Here is a 16,671-nt window from a genome sequence, read left to right as displayed (position 1 = left end):
AAAGTGTCTTCTTCCTCTCTGCCAACTGCATTCCTGTTGCTGATGGCAGGCTCTGGGTTTGCTTTTCAGTGTAAAAAAGAAAAGGAAAAAAATGAATGGTGCCAAAGTGACTACAGTGGTACCTCTAGTTATGAACTTAATTCGTTCCGGAGGTCCGTTCTCAACCTGAAACTGTTCTGAACTAGAGGTGTGCTTTTGCTAATGGGGCCTCTTGCTGCTGCTGCTGCGCCACCGGCACACGATTTCGGTTCTCAGCCTGGAGCAGAGTTCTCAACTCAAGGTAACTCTTCCAGGTTAGCGGAGTAACATTTGTAACCTGAGGCGTTTGTAACTCGAGGTACCACTGTACAGAGAGTGCCCAGTCTGCATCCATGTGATAGCTAATGTTGTATTGAGTTTTGTGACATTGGAAATAACTTGTCTCAAAAATGGAGATGTAAATGGCTTTGCTTTCTAAAAATTGTCACTTATCCTTGTAGTTTGAGGGGAGCGAATCCCTGTCTAGCAGTAACCTGAGTCAAAGATCTCGACCCAGCAGTGACCTCAACAACAGTACTATGCAATCTCCTGCTCACCTGAAGGTCCAGCGGAGCATATCAGCCAATCAGAAGCAACGTCGGTTCAGTGAACATGGTGGGAATGGCATTCAACCAAGTAAAGTAGCAAAATACAATTTTAAGCCGTGTGCCATGTTTTCTGGGCTTAGCAGTGCCACCTCTTTGTGCATTAGTTGTGCGCTGCTTCCTATCACACTATGGTGCTTTTATCATGTGATCTTTCCATGGTAAATATAGTTTGAGTTAGTTGACAGATGTGTTAATTATCATTTGCATTTATTCTGGTGTCTGTAGCTATTTTAACTGTTTGCATAATGGGAACTGCTCTGTATTTGTCATCATTGCTTTGAATCTAAAACGTGAGCTTGGATATCTGCAGTGCAGTAATTTTTTTCAAGAAAGGTTAATTAAAAGATATGGATGGGTTTATTTCCATAGAGAGAACAGCCATATGCCTGAATAAAATTGCAAACCATTGGCCACAGCCCAGAAGACTGGTTCCCTGTGGGCAACTTGAGGCTTTCCTGCTTTTTATATGGAAAGCAAACAATTCCTTAATCCTTTGTGCTTGTCGAACGTTGCTTTTTGGTAATGGAGATGACTATTTGCTTCTGATATTCTGGGTTGTGATTTATGTACTGCAGTCTCAACAACACTGGACAAAAAAAAAAATTCTGATTGGCTTTAAACGAGGGAGACAGTGTCCCAGTACAGAGAACCATGAATGATGTAAGGAGCCAGAAACCACTCAGGTGAACTGGGAGCAGCCAGAAACCCCTTCTCTCTTCACTTACCTTCCATAGCTGACTAATGCTAAAAGGAATTCCTTAGTGAAGTGTATCACAGCCCCGATCATCTGCCCAGTAGAAGGAGAAATGTTTGAATGGAATCCAGGGATCCTCTGCTTACCCTTATCCAGCAGCTAAGACTTCCCAGCCAGGCCATAACCTTTGGTTTGCACCAATGCCAGCACCAGCAACACCTTGCATGCTGAGTGAAGGTGCAAATGTCTGTCTTTCGTTTGAGGAAAGGTTGAGCTATGGAACTCTTTGCCACAAGGGAAACTGTGTGGCATATAATTTAGCAAATTTCTGAAAGTGGGTTAGATATGATTAGAAAGTGATGTCATTCATTGCCAGCTGGTTATGCAAAACTCTGCCTTCATCTGCCTTGATTTTGTAACTGGATTTGATGGTAATGATTCCACTTTTGCTGGGAAATGGGTTGGTTGTAATTGAGAAATTATTGCATTATGGATCCACAAATGAGGTGGCAGCCCACTGTACCATTGAAGGCTTCTGAATGGAAGCCAGTTGAGTAACCTTAAAGTATGCCTCTGTATTGTTTTCAATGTGGATGGCATATTAGCAAATTAACGGGGAACAAATAGTAAATATTAAGCTTAAAGGTGTGTGAAATTATGCAGTCAAGGCACTGATGACTCATTTGTATTTAGGCAAATTCTTTGCACAATATCTCAGGTTCGTAAAGTGGCACCAGCATCTTATTTGAATTAGTTCCTTGGATGTTACTTTTAGTACCAGCGCAGACTGATTGAAGGTGATGCAGAGAGCACCGTCTCATTGGTGTTACCTTTGTTTGACAGTTGGCCCATCGATTCCTCCCGCTGTCTCGTACTCAAAAAGAGCTCAGGCAAACAGTGTGGAGAGTGAACACAAAGAGGAATGGGACAAAGATGTGTCACGTAAAGTGAGCAGCACTACAGTGGGGTCCAAAGGCGAAATGGCCGCAAGTCCATTGGTGGGGCCTGAAAGGAAAAAATCGACTACTATTCCAAGTGTAAGAAAGATCTTTGCTGACTGATGGGCTCAAATGTTTTCTGTGTACCATGATAACAATTGTTGCTATTGTATTAACTACATGATGCTCTTCCGCAAATGGATTAAATGCTGGCATACACTAATAGGAATGGGCTCAGAAACCCAGTCCAGCATTTACAGATGTTTGAAAAACAGGAGTGTGGGAAGAATAGTTGAGTGTGACAATTGGCTCCTGGGTTGCTGAAAGAAGGAACTTGCAGGTAATGTTACATCCTGGCATTTCTCAGCTGGAGGAGCTGTCAGGTGGGAGTGCCCTGTGCGTTGTTCCTTCACTGTGCTCATTGCCTCTCACTGCCCTGGTTGCTTCACGCTCTGAACTCATTGTCACCACTGCAGGCCTGCTTCTTCATTATTATTTTTTTAAACCACCCACTTCTATAATGAAACAGCAGCTTAACTGTTTAATATGTGAATGTTTGACTATTGAAATTGGTGTTCTTCCCTGTGAGTAAAGATGATCCAAGGCAATTGGGAAATAATAGTACAAGCTGTTTGCCAGGGGCTATACAAATTTGCATTTCCCTTCAGGACAGTATTCATTGTAGCCGCTAGTTTGGCTCTGGAAGTTCCCAGTGCTTGAAAACCTGTTCTTCCCTAATAATACCTAAGCATTTGAGTCTGTAAACAGAGCTCTCTTCTCTTGGCCTTGCTCACATACGCTTGACTCAGTATTACTAGATGATATTGCTCTTGTGCGTAGTTCTCTAAGGTGGGGGAAATAGGATGTATGAGAACAGAAACAATGCCATAGTTCATACACTCTGTTAAGCAGCCTCTCTGGTAGAGATGAGAAAACAAGAATGGTTTCTTGCTACCATCACAGTTACAGCGCATTGTGCGATGCAGTTGTATGCATAGATGGTGCACAGCCTCCTCCCCCTCCTTTTTTTAAATGAGGGAGAGAATTGTGCAAGTTGTCTGTGCAAAAAGTCACATTGCACGCTACATTGTAGGCATGGTAGAAATGCTTCCGCTTTCACACTTGCCGATCTGTTTATTTAAGTATAGGCAAACCCGGCCCTCCAGATGTTTTGGGACTACAACTCCCATCATCCCTGACCACTGGTCCTGTTAGCTAGGGATTTGCCTATATTCCTGATCTACGTTCATGGACCTGGTCTGTGCTTTGTGGCTTAAGGTCACAGTTAAGGTCAAGTGTGCGTTGATTATTTTTAGGAGGCAATACCAGCTCAAAAGCACCAACATGCTCTCCAGATTCCCATGAACTGAAAATGCACTTTGAGGATTTTGCACAAGATCGTTTTAAAAGAAGGAGATCTGGGTTGCTTATACTTTTTTGTTTTGTCTCCATGCCCCCCCCCCCGCCCCAAGAGAGCTGTTGGAGGTGGGGGAAAGTACTATTTTTCCTTTAAAATGTTATTTTAACAAAGCTTCGAAACTGTTTTTGAATTAACAGGACAGTAGAATAGCAATTTCAGGTCTCATCTGTGTGCGACAGCTGCTATGTTTTCTTCTTCAGAAAAATGGATTGTGTCTCTAGTCTATTGTTTGCTAAAATTGTGGCACATCAGAATAGTCTATTTTTTATATTGTGTCTTTTAGCCTGTCTATTAGCACAGAAAATAGAGCAACATTTTTACTGTCAACGTAAATTAGAAAATTCATGGCTAAATAATATGGAATGCCCAAATGCATCAAAGAATGTATACATATGCTAATGTACTATATATTTAGGCATTTTTACTCTGTCATATATATTTTTAGTAAGAATTGTATTTCCCTGTCTTTTCTAGAATAATGTGTTTTCTGGGACTGGCATGACACGAAGAAATACCTATGTCTGTGAACGCTCTACAGATCGCTATTCTGCCATTCAGAATGGGAAAGACAACAGGTACTGAACCAGTTTCACGCGAAGATTAAGATTTCATGTTGCTCTGGTACTTAAAGGAATATTTCATGTACATGTTTAACATAGTTTCACAAGCCTCGGAAACAGAAACTCAGCCTAAGCAGGCCTTGCAGCTAGAGAGGGAAAAGGAAGCCCCCAGAGTTTAGGGCATCCCTGACCAGCCTATAACAGTCTTCTGCTATTAAATGTCATCAGAAAAGTTGGGTATGTTTAGACTTAGGCAGGCATCTATCTTGTTTAGACTGCTGTGTTCTGGTCCCTACCCTGGATCGGCCAGAATGATAAGATGTCAAGCGAAATTCAGAAGAGTTGTAGCCTGTTTCATTCTTTCCCTGAGTGTCAGCTGTTATTGTGCCCCTTTATCCTGCCTCAGGCAAAACTGTTTCTGAGGTTTTTAGACTTGTTCATTTTGCACATACCTAAAAATCTCTATATTGGTATCATGAAGGAGATGCTGGGAAGCAGCAAGGAGAAATATTATTGAATACAGTGGTGCCTCGCAAGACGAAAGTAATTCGTTCCGCGAGTCGCTTCGTCTTGTGATAATTTCATTTTGCGAAGTACGGTTTGCCGCTACGCTGAAAAACTTCGTCTTGCGTAGCGTGGCCATAGAAAACTTTGTCTTGCGAAGTGCCGAAAACATCGCAAAACGCTTTCGTCTTGCGAGTTTTTCGTTGCACGAGGCATTCGTCTTGCGAGGTACCACTGTACTGAAATTATATAATTCCATTTGACCATATTGTCCCTCTTGTTAAATAGTTGCTTTCTGTGCTCTTCCCGAGTTGATTATATTTGCATTGAAATACATGCTGTGGCTTGTTCTTTTCTCTGCACTTTGAAATTACTAGAGGATTCATTTAAAGTGCTACCAGTAGCCTTTTAATCAGATACAATGGTAGAGATAATTCCTCAAGACTAGCTGTGCAGATGAGTACAAAACATTTACTGTACTGTGATTGATCGGGAAAGCCAGTTGCAGTTTCTTTATTTATGCAGATTGATAGGATTTGGTGAGAGATTAATTACTTTTTATTCGAGGCATTCTCTGCTATTTTGATGAGTGGCCAAAAGTTCAAATGCTTTTGCTGCCACTATTTTCCCTTGAATATTTATAAATACTATTAATTTCTATTTTCTTTCTGCATTTGTTCCCAGCAAGTGCAGAAAGGGTAGCACCAGTGAGCAAGTTCCTTTCATGTTTTAATTTGGGTTAGGAATCCTAAAAGTGTATGTCCATTACCTGAATGGAGCCAAGGAAAAGCAATCTTAAGACATTTTTCCATAGAAGCTGTTTGTTGACCATGTCTTGGCTAAATTAGTTTTTTCTTAAGTATCCAACAGTAGTTCAAAGGTTCCACATGCAACTACTTCACTAGAACATTTTATCTCAAGATATTCCTTTTCCTACTTTTGTTTTTATGATGAAAGCCTAACAGAAATGTCTGCAAGCAGTACCTCCTCTACTGGCTCCGCTGCCACTTCGGCAATATCAGCACGACCTCGACACCAGAAGTCCATGTCTGCCTCTGGCCACCCTATAAAAGTTACACTCCCAACTATCAAAGATGGCGCTGAAGCTTATCGACCAAGGTATTTTTCAATATGTAGCATTCGTGTGGTACTTTGCATGGTCAGATGTTCAACAAATGTGCATAACATAGGTGTTTAGTTACAAGTGGCACAACATCAGCACTGCTAGGCTCTGCCAATCTACTGCATATTGTGATACTGAAGCTTTTAGCATCAATCAGTTGAGCTTACGTGATGGTGTTGGAATATTCACAAACATTCTAACTGCTTTGGTGAACGAAACTATCATTGTTCTAGCTCACCAGAAGCCAGCAGTGTGCCCTCCCCATGCCGCGTGGACTGCTACTTATGTTCCTTGACAAATGATCATGCCTGACTAAGGTTGATATGAGTTGCAGCCTACAACTTCTGGAAGGCAGGATGTTGGCTGTCTGTGTGAGCGAAGGGCAAGTTGACAGTTTATCTGGGGTTGATGGTTCATTGTTGCCCAAGAGACAGAAGTAACTTTCTAAAATCATACTGAAAAATGGCCCTGTGAGGCAGGTGAGTGAAGAAGCAGGAAGTCAGAGGCAAGGAAGCTGAAGTAAGGATTGAAAGGAGCCCTTGAGAAATAAGAATCTAAGGAATGGGTAGGAGAAAGAAAGAGGTGCTTGTTGCATTTTGTCTCATCCTTTCTGCAAGGAGCTCAGGAGTCCCCCCCCCCACTCCCAGTTTTAGGACAACAGCAATACATTGAGTTCTTTCCGCATTTTATCCTTCCAATAGTCCCTTGAGATAGATCAGGCTGTGAGATAGTGACTGGCTCTAGATCCTCTTAAAGGCTGAGTGGGAACTTGAACTTTGTCTAAGCTCTAACCCAGGCTTCCTCAAACTCTGCCCTCCAGATGTTCTGAGACTACAATTCCCATCATCCCTGACCACTGGTCCTGCTAGCTAGGGATCATGGGAGTTGTAGGCCAAAAACATCTGGAGGGCCGAGTTTGAGGAAGCCTGCTCTAACCCCAGGTAAGACTTTGGAGGTAGGAATTGTATTTTCTAGTTCTAGCCCCAAATCCTATCCATCTCATGCATATAAAACTCTCTCTCTCTCTCTCTCTCTCTCTCTCTCTCTCTCTCTCTCTCTCTCTCTCTCTCTGTGTGTGTGTGTGTGTGTGTGTGTGTGTTTAAGTGCACCAGTTTATCATGACAAAAATTTTACTCACAAATAACAAATACCACTAAACCCTTTTCTCTTTCTTGCTTTTTCTTCTACTTCCATTTGGGCTCTTCCCAATGGAATGAAAAAAATCCCATGGTATCCTCTGAAATAGCAGCAAGACCTAATGTACCTGTTGTAGAAGATGCATTTTCTCTTTCCCAAGCTTTTACTCTTTATACAAACTATTTTGAATTAAAATATTCCACTGTTCTTCATCTCTTTAGAGACTTAGACAGTATTGTACATAAAAACATACGGCTCATGTTATCCCAAGAAAGTACATGTTGAGATGTGCTAGTCATATTGAAGGTTTCTCATGACTTGGCTCTTTCTATCTCCCTTTGCTTTTCAAACGTACTTCTGGCTTTCCAGCAGCGCAACTCAAAGAGCACCTGCTGCTTCCCCATCTGCTCACAGTATTAGTACTAGCACTCCAGACCGAACCCGTTTTCCTCGAGGGAGTTCGAGCCGAAGCACTTTCCATGGTGAGCAGCTACGGGAGCGGCGCAATGCTACGTACAACGGGCCACCTGCATCACCATCACATGAAACAGGCACATTTGCTCAAACTAGAAGAGGGACGTCAACTGGCATTATAAGCAAAATAACTTCCAAATTTGTCCGCAGGTCAGTACCCTCCGTCATTTCCATTTCCAGGTGACATGAAAGGTGAAATAGAACGTTACATTGTTAGAAGCAAGCCTTGTAAGTGCCTGAATGAGCAACTGCTTGGAACACCCCCCCCCATTTTAGCCAGTGTAAAATCAAATTATAGGATACAATAATGATGACTAATGGCTAGGGATAGCTTTTTCCTCCACAAATTTGTTTAATTCCCTTTTAAAGCTGTCCACGTTGATGGCCGTTTACTGCATCTTTAACTTGCAAACTCCTGTGTTTGCTTATGTGCTATGTGAGGACATGCTTTCTTTTGTCTCCTGGGTTTTCCAACATTCCACTTCATTGGCTGACTCTGGGTTTCAGTAATAAGAGAGAGAGAGAGAGAGAGAAAACCCTTTCCCTATCCATCATGTCCCACCTCACTCAACTTCTTTTCTAAACTAGAAAGTTGCAAAAGTTGCAACCTTCCTCTTGGGACGTTTTACAGCCTCGTCATAATTTTGATTGCCTTTTTCTGAACCTTTTGCAACTCTACAATATCCTTCATGACATGCAGTGACCAAACTCTGAGAACCTGCTGCAATTCTGGATTTCTCACAATGCACAAACGTAGCAAAATAGACATGTGCTCTCTCTTTAATGTGACAATTTCCTACAAGGAAATGGTGTAGGATATTCATATTGCCTGGAGCAGCCCCAAGTATATGTATATATTTAAAAACCACAAACTAATTTCCCCATTCATCTTGACCCATTCAACACCGTTTGTTTTGATGGTATCCATCTGCTGTTAGAACTAAAGATATTGCTGATTTCAAAAGGACATTATTGAACATTATTGATATTATATTCCAATAGTCCAAAAACACAGCCTAACGGGTAACCTGTTGGGGGTACATTGGGCCCCGTAATGTTAATTAAAAACTTAATTAGCTAGCATCTTAAGTCATTTTGAAATGGCATTTTCTGAATCCAGAACCATATAACTTCCTTTAAAATTTTGTATGGTAATGGTGAGGTTCACTAAAATCAGTAGGACTTTTGCTAGTCACTTTATTGCCCTGTGAACCTTATCAGTGGCATTTGATAATAAGGCAGTTTCCAGTTCTGAAATTCTTTCCGTGATTCTATTAAATAGAGAGTTCACTTGACAGCTCATCAGATTTCACACATTGTAGCCCCACATGTGCAGATACTTGGAAAAAAGTAATGTCATCTTTGTGTTATTTAACAGCTACATCTAATTTTAAGTTATGTTCACAGCTTGCATTAATATTGCCCCTTTTTAATTGAATATATTTAGAAATACATTTCACTTATAACTTAAAGTGTTCAGTAGTGTACAAATATGTGCTGGGATCAGAAGTACTTTTTAAAAAATACTGTAATAAAGCATATTTTATGAACACGCAATCTAAAAGAATTATCTGCTTGTTCTCAAAGAGTTCTTGTGAGTTTATGGAATGTTCTGTGTAGATCAGCCCTGCACAATTTGTGACCCACCAAGCTGAAAGCAGCCCACAAGAAGCATGATAAAAACCCTCTTTTTAGTGCCTGCCTGGGATTGCAAAAGATGATAGTTGTCAAAAAAGATGTGCCAAGACTTCCATTTTCTGACTTGGAAATACAGGCTTTACTGGCTCAGAATGGTCCTGTCGAATTCAAGGTGTGAATTATGATGCACGTATACCAGTTCTTCTCCAGCTCCGTTTAAAATCCAAGCTGGAGAAGAACTGTCTTCCTTGCACTCTACTTAAACTGGCTGTTGTCTGTGCTGGTCAGCAGCAGCAAGCAGAAGGGAGCCTGGCAAGCTGGTATACAGTGAGCCAAGCACAAATAGCCTGTGGAATGTGCAGTTTTCCCATAGGCCTGTTGACTTTGCAGTGGGGAGGAGAATGGTGTGAAAGCTCATGGGGTTTTGTAAAGTCTAAATTCAAATTGGCTTAGAGATGAGCATGCTGATCCATTGTGAAAAAGGTAGAGCTCACCTGTTATTGGTCGCCTAGTACATAGCAGATGGGCTGCATATTGGTTAGGTGGGTCACATGCTACACAGGTCTGATATACTTGTATATTTAATATCATTTTAAATATTATGATGGACTATTGTGTGGGACGGGCTATACAACACTGCAGATGTTGCAAGAAGTGGTGTCTTTGAGCCCTTAAATAAGAGCTGTTAAAGTTGGGAGGTAGAAAATTTTAGTATGTTTTTTAGGTGGTATCCAATAGGCCTTAATTCGCAAATAACTAACACAATTGGCAAATGTGCAGCCTGTGTTATGACTTAAGGGCATGGCAAAGCACACGGCTAAATGTTAACATCTTCGTGAGTAAGAACCCCTGTCTGGATAAGTTCCTTGCTGACTGTAGTGGTGGTCTCTCGCCATTAATACAGTCGCGTGGGGAAAGGAAAGAATGGAGCATATTCGCCGTATGGCTTCTGGCTTTTGAGCGTGGCTATTTTACGCTCACGGTGTAAGGGGGGAGAGGGGGCAACCTGAAGTTACCCAGTCAGAGGGTAAAAATAAACTGAAGTTTCATAGGGAGAAAGTAAACTGCAGCTTTGGAAAAACACTTTTTTAAAAAAATACTAGTAAATGATGATTTCGTGCTGACTATTTGCTCAAAAGTAATTTTAACTTTGTTCTGGATAACCAGTTTTCTTGACTCATTTTTTTTAACCATTTATTAAAATCTTGACCTTAACTTTGTTTTGAGGGATCCAAGTGAAGGCGAAGCCAGTGGCAGAACTGACACCTCAAGGTGAGGAGCCACAATTAATACTTCGCTGCTAGGTCCCTTTGTGTTCAAAGCTTTATGATTCTGAAAGCCTTTAAACTAATATGTAAAACAGAGGAGTCTCTAAATAACTTGTCTTTTAAAAAAAAATACTATGTATGAGTTAGATTCCCCATTTCTCTTTTAAATACTATTAAGTTTAAATAATTTTTTTTAAAAAACAAGCTATGATTCTGCAAGTTCTTAGACTTCAGCAAGTTCACTTTGGGAAACCGCTCCCTTCTAAGTGTTTGCAAGGTCACAGCTTTAAAAAAACACACCAAGCTATGTATATTTGAATATTCAGGCATTATCTTTCATTGCATAGTAAAATCATACATTGCCATTCTGAGAACTTTGCCAACTGCCTAATACACACTTCTGCCATACACCTGCTTTTTACAAATACTAAAATAAAAAAAATGTGCTGGCAAATCCATTGGGGTTAATAAGAGTATATGCATCAGAGAACTTCAGGCCCAGGGACTGAATGCAGCCCCCAATAACTAATTATTTGGCCCTCTAAACTCTCCCCAAGCTACACCTCCTCCTGGCCCTGCTTTGTGCTCTTTTTGAGTGTGTTTGCATGTCCTCGAATTCCTTGAACTCTGATAACACCTCTTGCTTCCCTAGATGGAGGATAGAGGGGCAGGAACTTAACCTACTTTACAAAAAGTGAAATTTACTTTCCTATCGCTGCCCACTTTGGCCTCTGGCCCTGCTCACGACTGTCATGTGGCCCTTGGAAGGTTGCTCAGAAGGGAATGTAGCCTTTGGGCTGATAAAACTTGCCCACTCATGGTATATATAAAACAAAAACAGAGGGATGTTATTTTTAAATATTGCTATATAACACACTCTGGAGGTGTGGGATGTTAGCCTTGGACTGATGCCTTACTCAAATCCTGCTTGCAGGCTGCTTAGTTTGAACCAAGGACACTACACACAAACACACACCAAGAGTCATAAGTAAGTTGCCCCCATTCATCTGCTTCACAACAAGGGGTGTAACCTAGGAATGTTTGTGTGTGTTGGCTTTTATTCCGTGAGCAATGCGCTGCCTGGCATGCAAACCCAAAGCCTGCTCCTCAGCACAGGGCTTGCGTGTGAAGCTTCTCTTTAACAATCTGAGCAAATTTAGTGGGGGGGGGGTTTCCTCTTGAAAGTGGTTTACATATCAGAAAGGGATAATCTACATGAATGCCTAGTATTCAATTGGCATTTTATACATTGAATAAGTAAATCTCAATTTGCTCACCACTCTTTTAAGATGTCATGGTCCATATTCTTCCCAGTATTGTATGCTGGAAAGACCATGAACCCTCATTTCTATATACTTTTAGTAACCGATCCCTCCATCCTATCAACTTGTGTAGTAAGCTTCCCTAAAAGATGTTGTTATTGGAAGACCACATTACATTTTCATTATGCACATGTATGTGTCGTCATTGAAAGTGCTGCTTGTGATGTTGGTGCTCGCCAGCAGTCACATTTTCAACTTGCTGGTGAAATTATGGGCGTTGAATGAAAAGGAGTGTCTCATCCTGCTTAACTTCTGCAAGTGTTAAAGATTAAAATAGCATTGCCTAGTCCCTAGGGTGTATGTGTGTGAGCACCACCACCACCACCACCCACTATCACTGGCAAGAAAGTTCCTAACTTCTTAGATGCTGAAAAATCTACTTGATAGACATCTAAAGCTAAGTTCCAATAGTTGATCATTTTGCTGCCCTTTAGTCATGCATTGCAGGCTACAAAATGCTTCTGGAATGCACCCAAGGATTGGGATTTGTTTCTGATTTTTCTTCTTACGGCAGCTCCTAGCCAAATATTCTTCCCCGAAATGCTTCTGGTTAGGGAGTGGCTTATCAGAAGTAGGGTGGGCAGTGGACTTGGAAGCTCTGCAGAGGGTAACTAGCTATGGACCACGTAGACATGATGTATTGTGTATAAGCAGTACATTTTGCAGTGATAAAATATTTCTGTCCTCCTGTCACATTCCAGTTGATAGGCTGAAGCCACTGCACTGCTCCTTGCTCCACAGCTTATTTCCTCACATGATGTTGGAAAGATCATAGGACTTTAAGATACTAAATGATATCTAAACAGACATTGAATGATTCTCAGCAAGAATGGGATTGAAGGCAGACAGTGTGTGATGAAGTTTTAGCTGAAAGAATACCAAATAATAATAATAATAACAACAACAACAACAACAACAACAACAACAACAACAACAACAACAACAACCATACTTTGCCAGGGCTATTATTCTGTGCACTCTTATTTGGGAGTAAGTCCTATTGAACTCAATGGACCTTAGTACTTAGTAAAAATGCATATGATAGAACTGCCCAATTGTTTTCTTCCCCATTACATCACAAAACAATTTGCGGAAGATGCTGCCAAAGCATTATGAAATACTTTATAATAGGAAGTAGTGTATTCCCTGTCAATTATTGGTTTGAGTTCAAAAATGTTCTATATTGCACAGAAGGTTATGGCAGATAGGATGAAGAGCCACGCTGCATATGACAGAGCATTTCTGCCACTGCCATCCTATCACTGTGTATGTTTGGGGTTGAACGGAGAGGAAACTTCACGGATTTGTGTCCCTTGAGTGCCAACTTTTAAAGATAAACTAGTTACAATTATTTATAAAATTGGACAGTAGAAGGAAGCAACCCAGTTGTTTAAGATATGCTCATATTATTAATTCTGTAGATTGAGATATTATTGCTTGGAGGAGGCATTCTAGGCAAGAATCACCCAAAATTATTTCCCTTACTTTCTCAACTTCCAACTTTAAATTTGCAAAATAAGCTGTTATTGTAAAGGAGGGTAACATTTTTTAATTACTAATGAATGAAAGGTGGCTTCCTTTCTTCCCTGCTTTTGCCAGCATTCCTTGCCTTCTGTTTTGCGTGGCCTTTCAGTGTTTTGTTGATCTCCCTAAAGATGAGACCTAAAGAGAGCCTAACCAAGTTGATAGTTGAGAAACCACTTTTTGTTGCTCTACTAAGCGAGGATAATTTTGATCAAGAGCATTTTTTAATTGTCTGGTGCTTAAGTGTAATTCCTTAATTTGTCATTGGTATATAAATGCTGTTTCCCTTTCCAGGAGCACTTCTGGGGAACCAAAAGACAGAGAAAAAGAAGATGGTAAAGATTCTAAGCCACGGTCTTTGAGGTTCACGTGGAGCATGAAGACCACAAGCTCCATGGACCCAAATGATATGATGAGAGAGATTCGAAAAGTGTTAGATGCTAACAATTGTGACTATGAACAAAAAGAGAGGTTCCTGCTCTTCTGTGTCCATGGCGATGCACGACAAGACAGCCTCGTCCAGTGGGAGATGGAAGTTTGTAAATTGCCACGCCTGTCACTCAATGGAGTCCGCTTCAAGCGAATATCCGGGACTTCTATTGCCTTTAAAAACATTGCATCCAAAATAGCGAATGAGCTTAAGCTGTAAAGAGCAACAACGTTTCCGGGATCAGGGAAGAGTCTAGCTTACATTCTGAATGTACTGGTTATGCCTAACATGATTGGCTTGTGAAACTCCCCATGTAGAAATTGCCCCATTGCAATAAGGTTATACATAGTTATTCTGAATTGTAAAATTAAATTCAGTATGACCCATATTAAAAGGAAAAAAAACTGTAGCTGAAGAAGTTATGTTCACATGTACAGGTAAGTATATAGATCATTTTGCTCATTTTATGTTCATAGAGTTGTATAATAAAAAAAGAAGGCTTAAATGCAGATCTTGTATAGTTGTCTAGATATCAGCACAGAAGTGTGTTTGCTTTGAGTTAAAAAGTTCTTCCTGGTCATTATTTACATTTTTTGTGGTTTTTATAATTCTTACCTCTTACCATGCGTTTTTAAAAAACTACGTCCATAGTAGAAATGCACAAAAAAAATGTTTTCACAACTGTAGCATGAACAATTTTAGTTACTTTAAAACAAATCACATATAAAAATTGAATTAGTCAAGGACAGATTGACATTTGTTCTATACAAGATTTTTCCTGCTTCCCTTTCACTCTTAGCCTCCTTTATAGAACAGTGTTTATTTGGCAGAATAAAAAAAATAAAAATGCAACCATGTTTACAGTGTTGGCACTTACAGTGAAGAAAAGGGGGTTCTGAGTATGTTGGCCTCTGGCCCCTTGAAACATGTTGGGGAACAGAAATCATGTCTTGATAATATTTTGGGGGAAGATTGAAATATTGCTCTTGTGACATATGGTCAAGTGTAGCAACAGAACAGAAGTACAGTTCATATTCATTCATCATGGAGTGAAATACTATTGTTCTCGGCCTTCACAAATCCCACTTTATGAAAATACATTGTTTCGTAGCACAAGGTATTCTGAAATGTTGCCCAATCGTAAGAGCTAATAAATGACACCTCAGGAATTAACTGGTTTTTTGAATATTCCCCACCCCACGCTCCAGTATGTGCAGTTTCATATACTTTACAGCTGAGCAAACATTGTTTATAACAATAGATTATTACTTACATGATTGTACAAATTTTGTTCTCATATATCTTGTTTGTGTTTCTAATATTTTGCCCACTTTCTTGTATTTATTCCACATCATTATGCCTGTAATGTGCAGCTGTGAGTAGGCATTTGCCTACGGAAGTAAAGAAAACTCCTTCATAATTGGTGATAGATAAACTATGTAAAACCACTAGTACTTGGTACATTTTAATATTTCTTATTTTGTACTGAATTAATCATAGCGGTTGGTTGTGCAATGTTATTTAATGTCGTAATTACTGTAATTTCAATATACGGGCCCCATCCGCACACCCCTGTAAAAATTAGAGAAGTCATTCAAAATTGTCACTTTATTTAAAAAACGAAAATGAAAAAAAGAAGCTGTGGTAAACTCTGTAACCCGAAGTTAGAAGGCTGTAAGTGTAGCTAAATGTGCCATTTGAGAATGGATTTCTGACAGATGGACTTGACATGCTGTACTGTACTGTGATGTAGCTCTCCTGTAACAGTTCTGTTCTGAAATGAACGTGTATTGTTGCCTTAGAAGAAGAAAAAAAGGATGGTGTTTTGGCAAGAAAGAACTGTAGCCCTTTTTATCTGGTGTTCCTTTTTAAAAATAATAATAATTTTTTTGATGCAAGTCATCCTAATTCACATTCACTGGTGCACTCTATTAAAAACTTACTTGAACGGTCTCATACTACCCTCCCTTGTCTTTTGCTCTTTGTTGCTAACTGTGCCAGTTGGATAGTTTGCGGCTCCAGTGAGGAAGGGTTGCAAGATGGTGAGTTGGTGGTTGCAGGTTTATGAAAGCTTTTAGATTTGTGTGTTTCTTTTATTTCTGAATAGTTTCTTAAAACCAACCCAAGTGCCTCCCCTCCCCAACCTTGGCCTTGTTTCTTTTTTTTGAGGGGCATGGTTCAGTTTTAGAGGACCCCCGTTCCTTGCGTGAATTCATTCCAGATATGAACTTGGGACCGTTTTTTGTTGTTGAGATTTACCTTAGTATGCCCAATTCCTAAGGTTATGAAACTTAAGAATGTAAACATTTTAATCATCTAAAAATCAAGTAAAATTGATGAATTCACAAGACGCTAAACAAATTATCTTGATCACTCACAAGCAGTTTAGCCACACTATTTAATGTCAGCCTTGCCAAAGAATTTTTATTATGTGCATCTTCTGCCTTCCTCCAAAGGGTTTAGGGTAGCATACATGATTCCATTTTATCAGCACAATGACTGTGAAATAGGCCAGCCTAAGATAAGGGTCTAGAGCAGGGAATGTGAAGCATTTTAAGCTTGAGGGTCACATTCCCTCCTGGGCAACCATTTGGGGGCCGCATGGCAGTGGTGGGTGAAAATAGAGGCAACAGTGGGCAGAGTAACAAATGTTACTGTAGGCTAGGTTCTACACATACTCATGCACCCCTCTCTATCCATTCTAGGCAAACAAGAAGCATCATCCCAAAGTTCAAGGGCACATTCCAGACTGGCAAAAAACACTTGAGGTACCAAGTAGGGCAGTTGAGTGTGGCTGTGGAGTGTCAGGAGGGTCACATAGGCCTAAGGTTCCCCATCCCTGAACTAAGAGCACCCTGTGCCTTAGAAGGTCTTTGCCATAAATGGTTGAGAATTTCCCACTAAAAGTTTTTTATTCAGTGCAATTTACATTTTCAGTTTTCCTCTGAAGTAACAAGAATTGTAAGCATACTTTGCATTTACATAAAAGCTTACACATGAAAGTTGCTTCATA

General features: G+C 40.3%; 1 protein-coding gene across 18 annotated transcripts in view; it reads left to right on the top strand.

Annotated features, from left to right (window-relative positions):
* Positions 1 to 15,619, top strand: part of MARK1 (microtubule affinity regulating kinase 1) — a 71,745-nt gene extending 56,126 nt beyond the window's left edge. For 8 of the 18 annotated variants that reach the window (XM_035111375.3, XM_088666668.1, XM_060272988.2 and 5 more), the window contains 7 exons: positions 480 to 654; positions 2,164 to 2,357; positions 4,153 to 4,253; positions 5,700 to 5,861; positions 7,372 to 7,626; positions 10,342 to 10,386; positions 13,523 to 15,619. In XM_035111375.3, the coding sequence (XP_034967266.1) occupies positions 480 to 654; positions 2,164 to 2,357; positions 4,153 to 4,253; positions 5,700 to 5,861; positions 7,372 to 7,626; positions 10,342 to 10,386; positions 13,523 to 13,877 (1,287 nt within the window). In that variant the 3' untranslated portion in view covers positions 13,878 to 15,619. The remainder of the gene's footprint in view (positions 1 to 479; positions 655 to 2,163; positions 2,358 to 4,152; positions 4,254 to 5,699; positions 5,862 to 7,371; positions 7,627 to 10,341; positions 10,387 to 13,522) is intronic. The other 10 variants (XM_088666670.1, XM_088666671.1, XM_088666665.1 and 7 more) reach the window with 3 other exon arrangements.
* Positions 15,620 to 16,671: the final 1,052 nt, after the last annotated feature.

Source organism: Zootoca vivipara, chromosome 3 (genome assembly GCF_965207765.1).
Source record: "Zootoca vivipara chromosome 3, rZooViv2.hap1.1, whole genome shotgun sequence".
In the NCBI taxonomy this organism is placed as follows: Eukaryota; Metazoa; Chordata; class Lepidosauria; order Squamata; family Lacertidae; genus Zootoca; species Zootoca vivipara.
The sequence above is the reverse complement of the archived record's forward strand: the minus strand, read 5'-3'. Positions and strand labels throughout refer to the sequence as shown.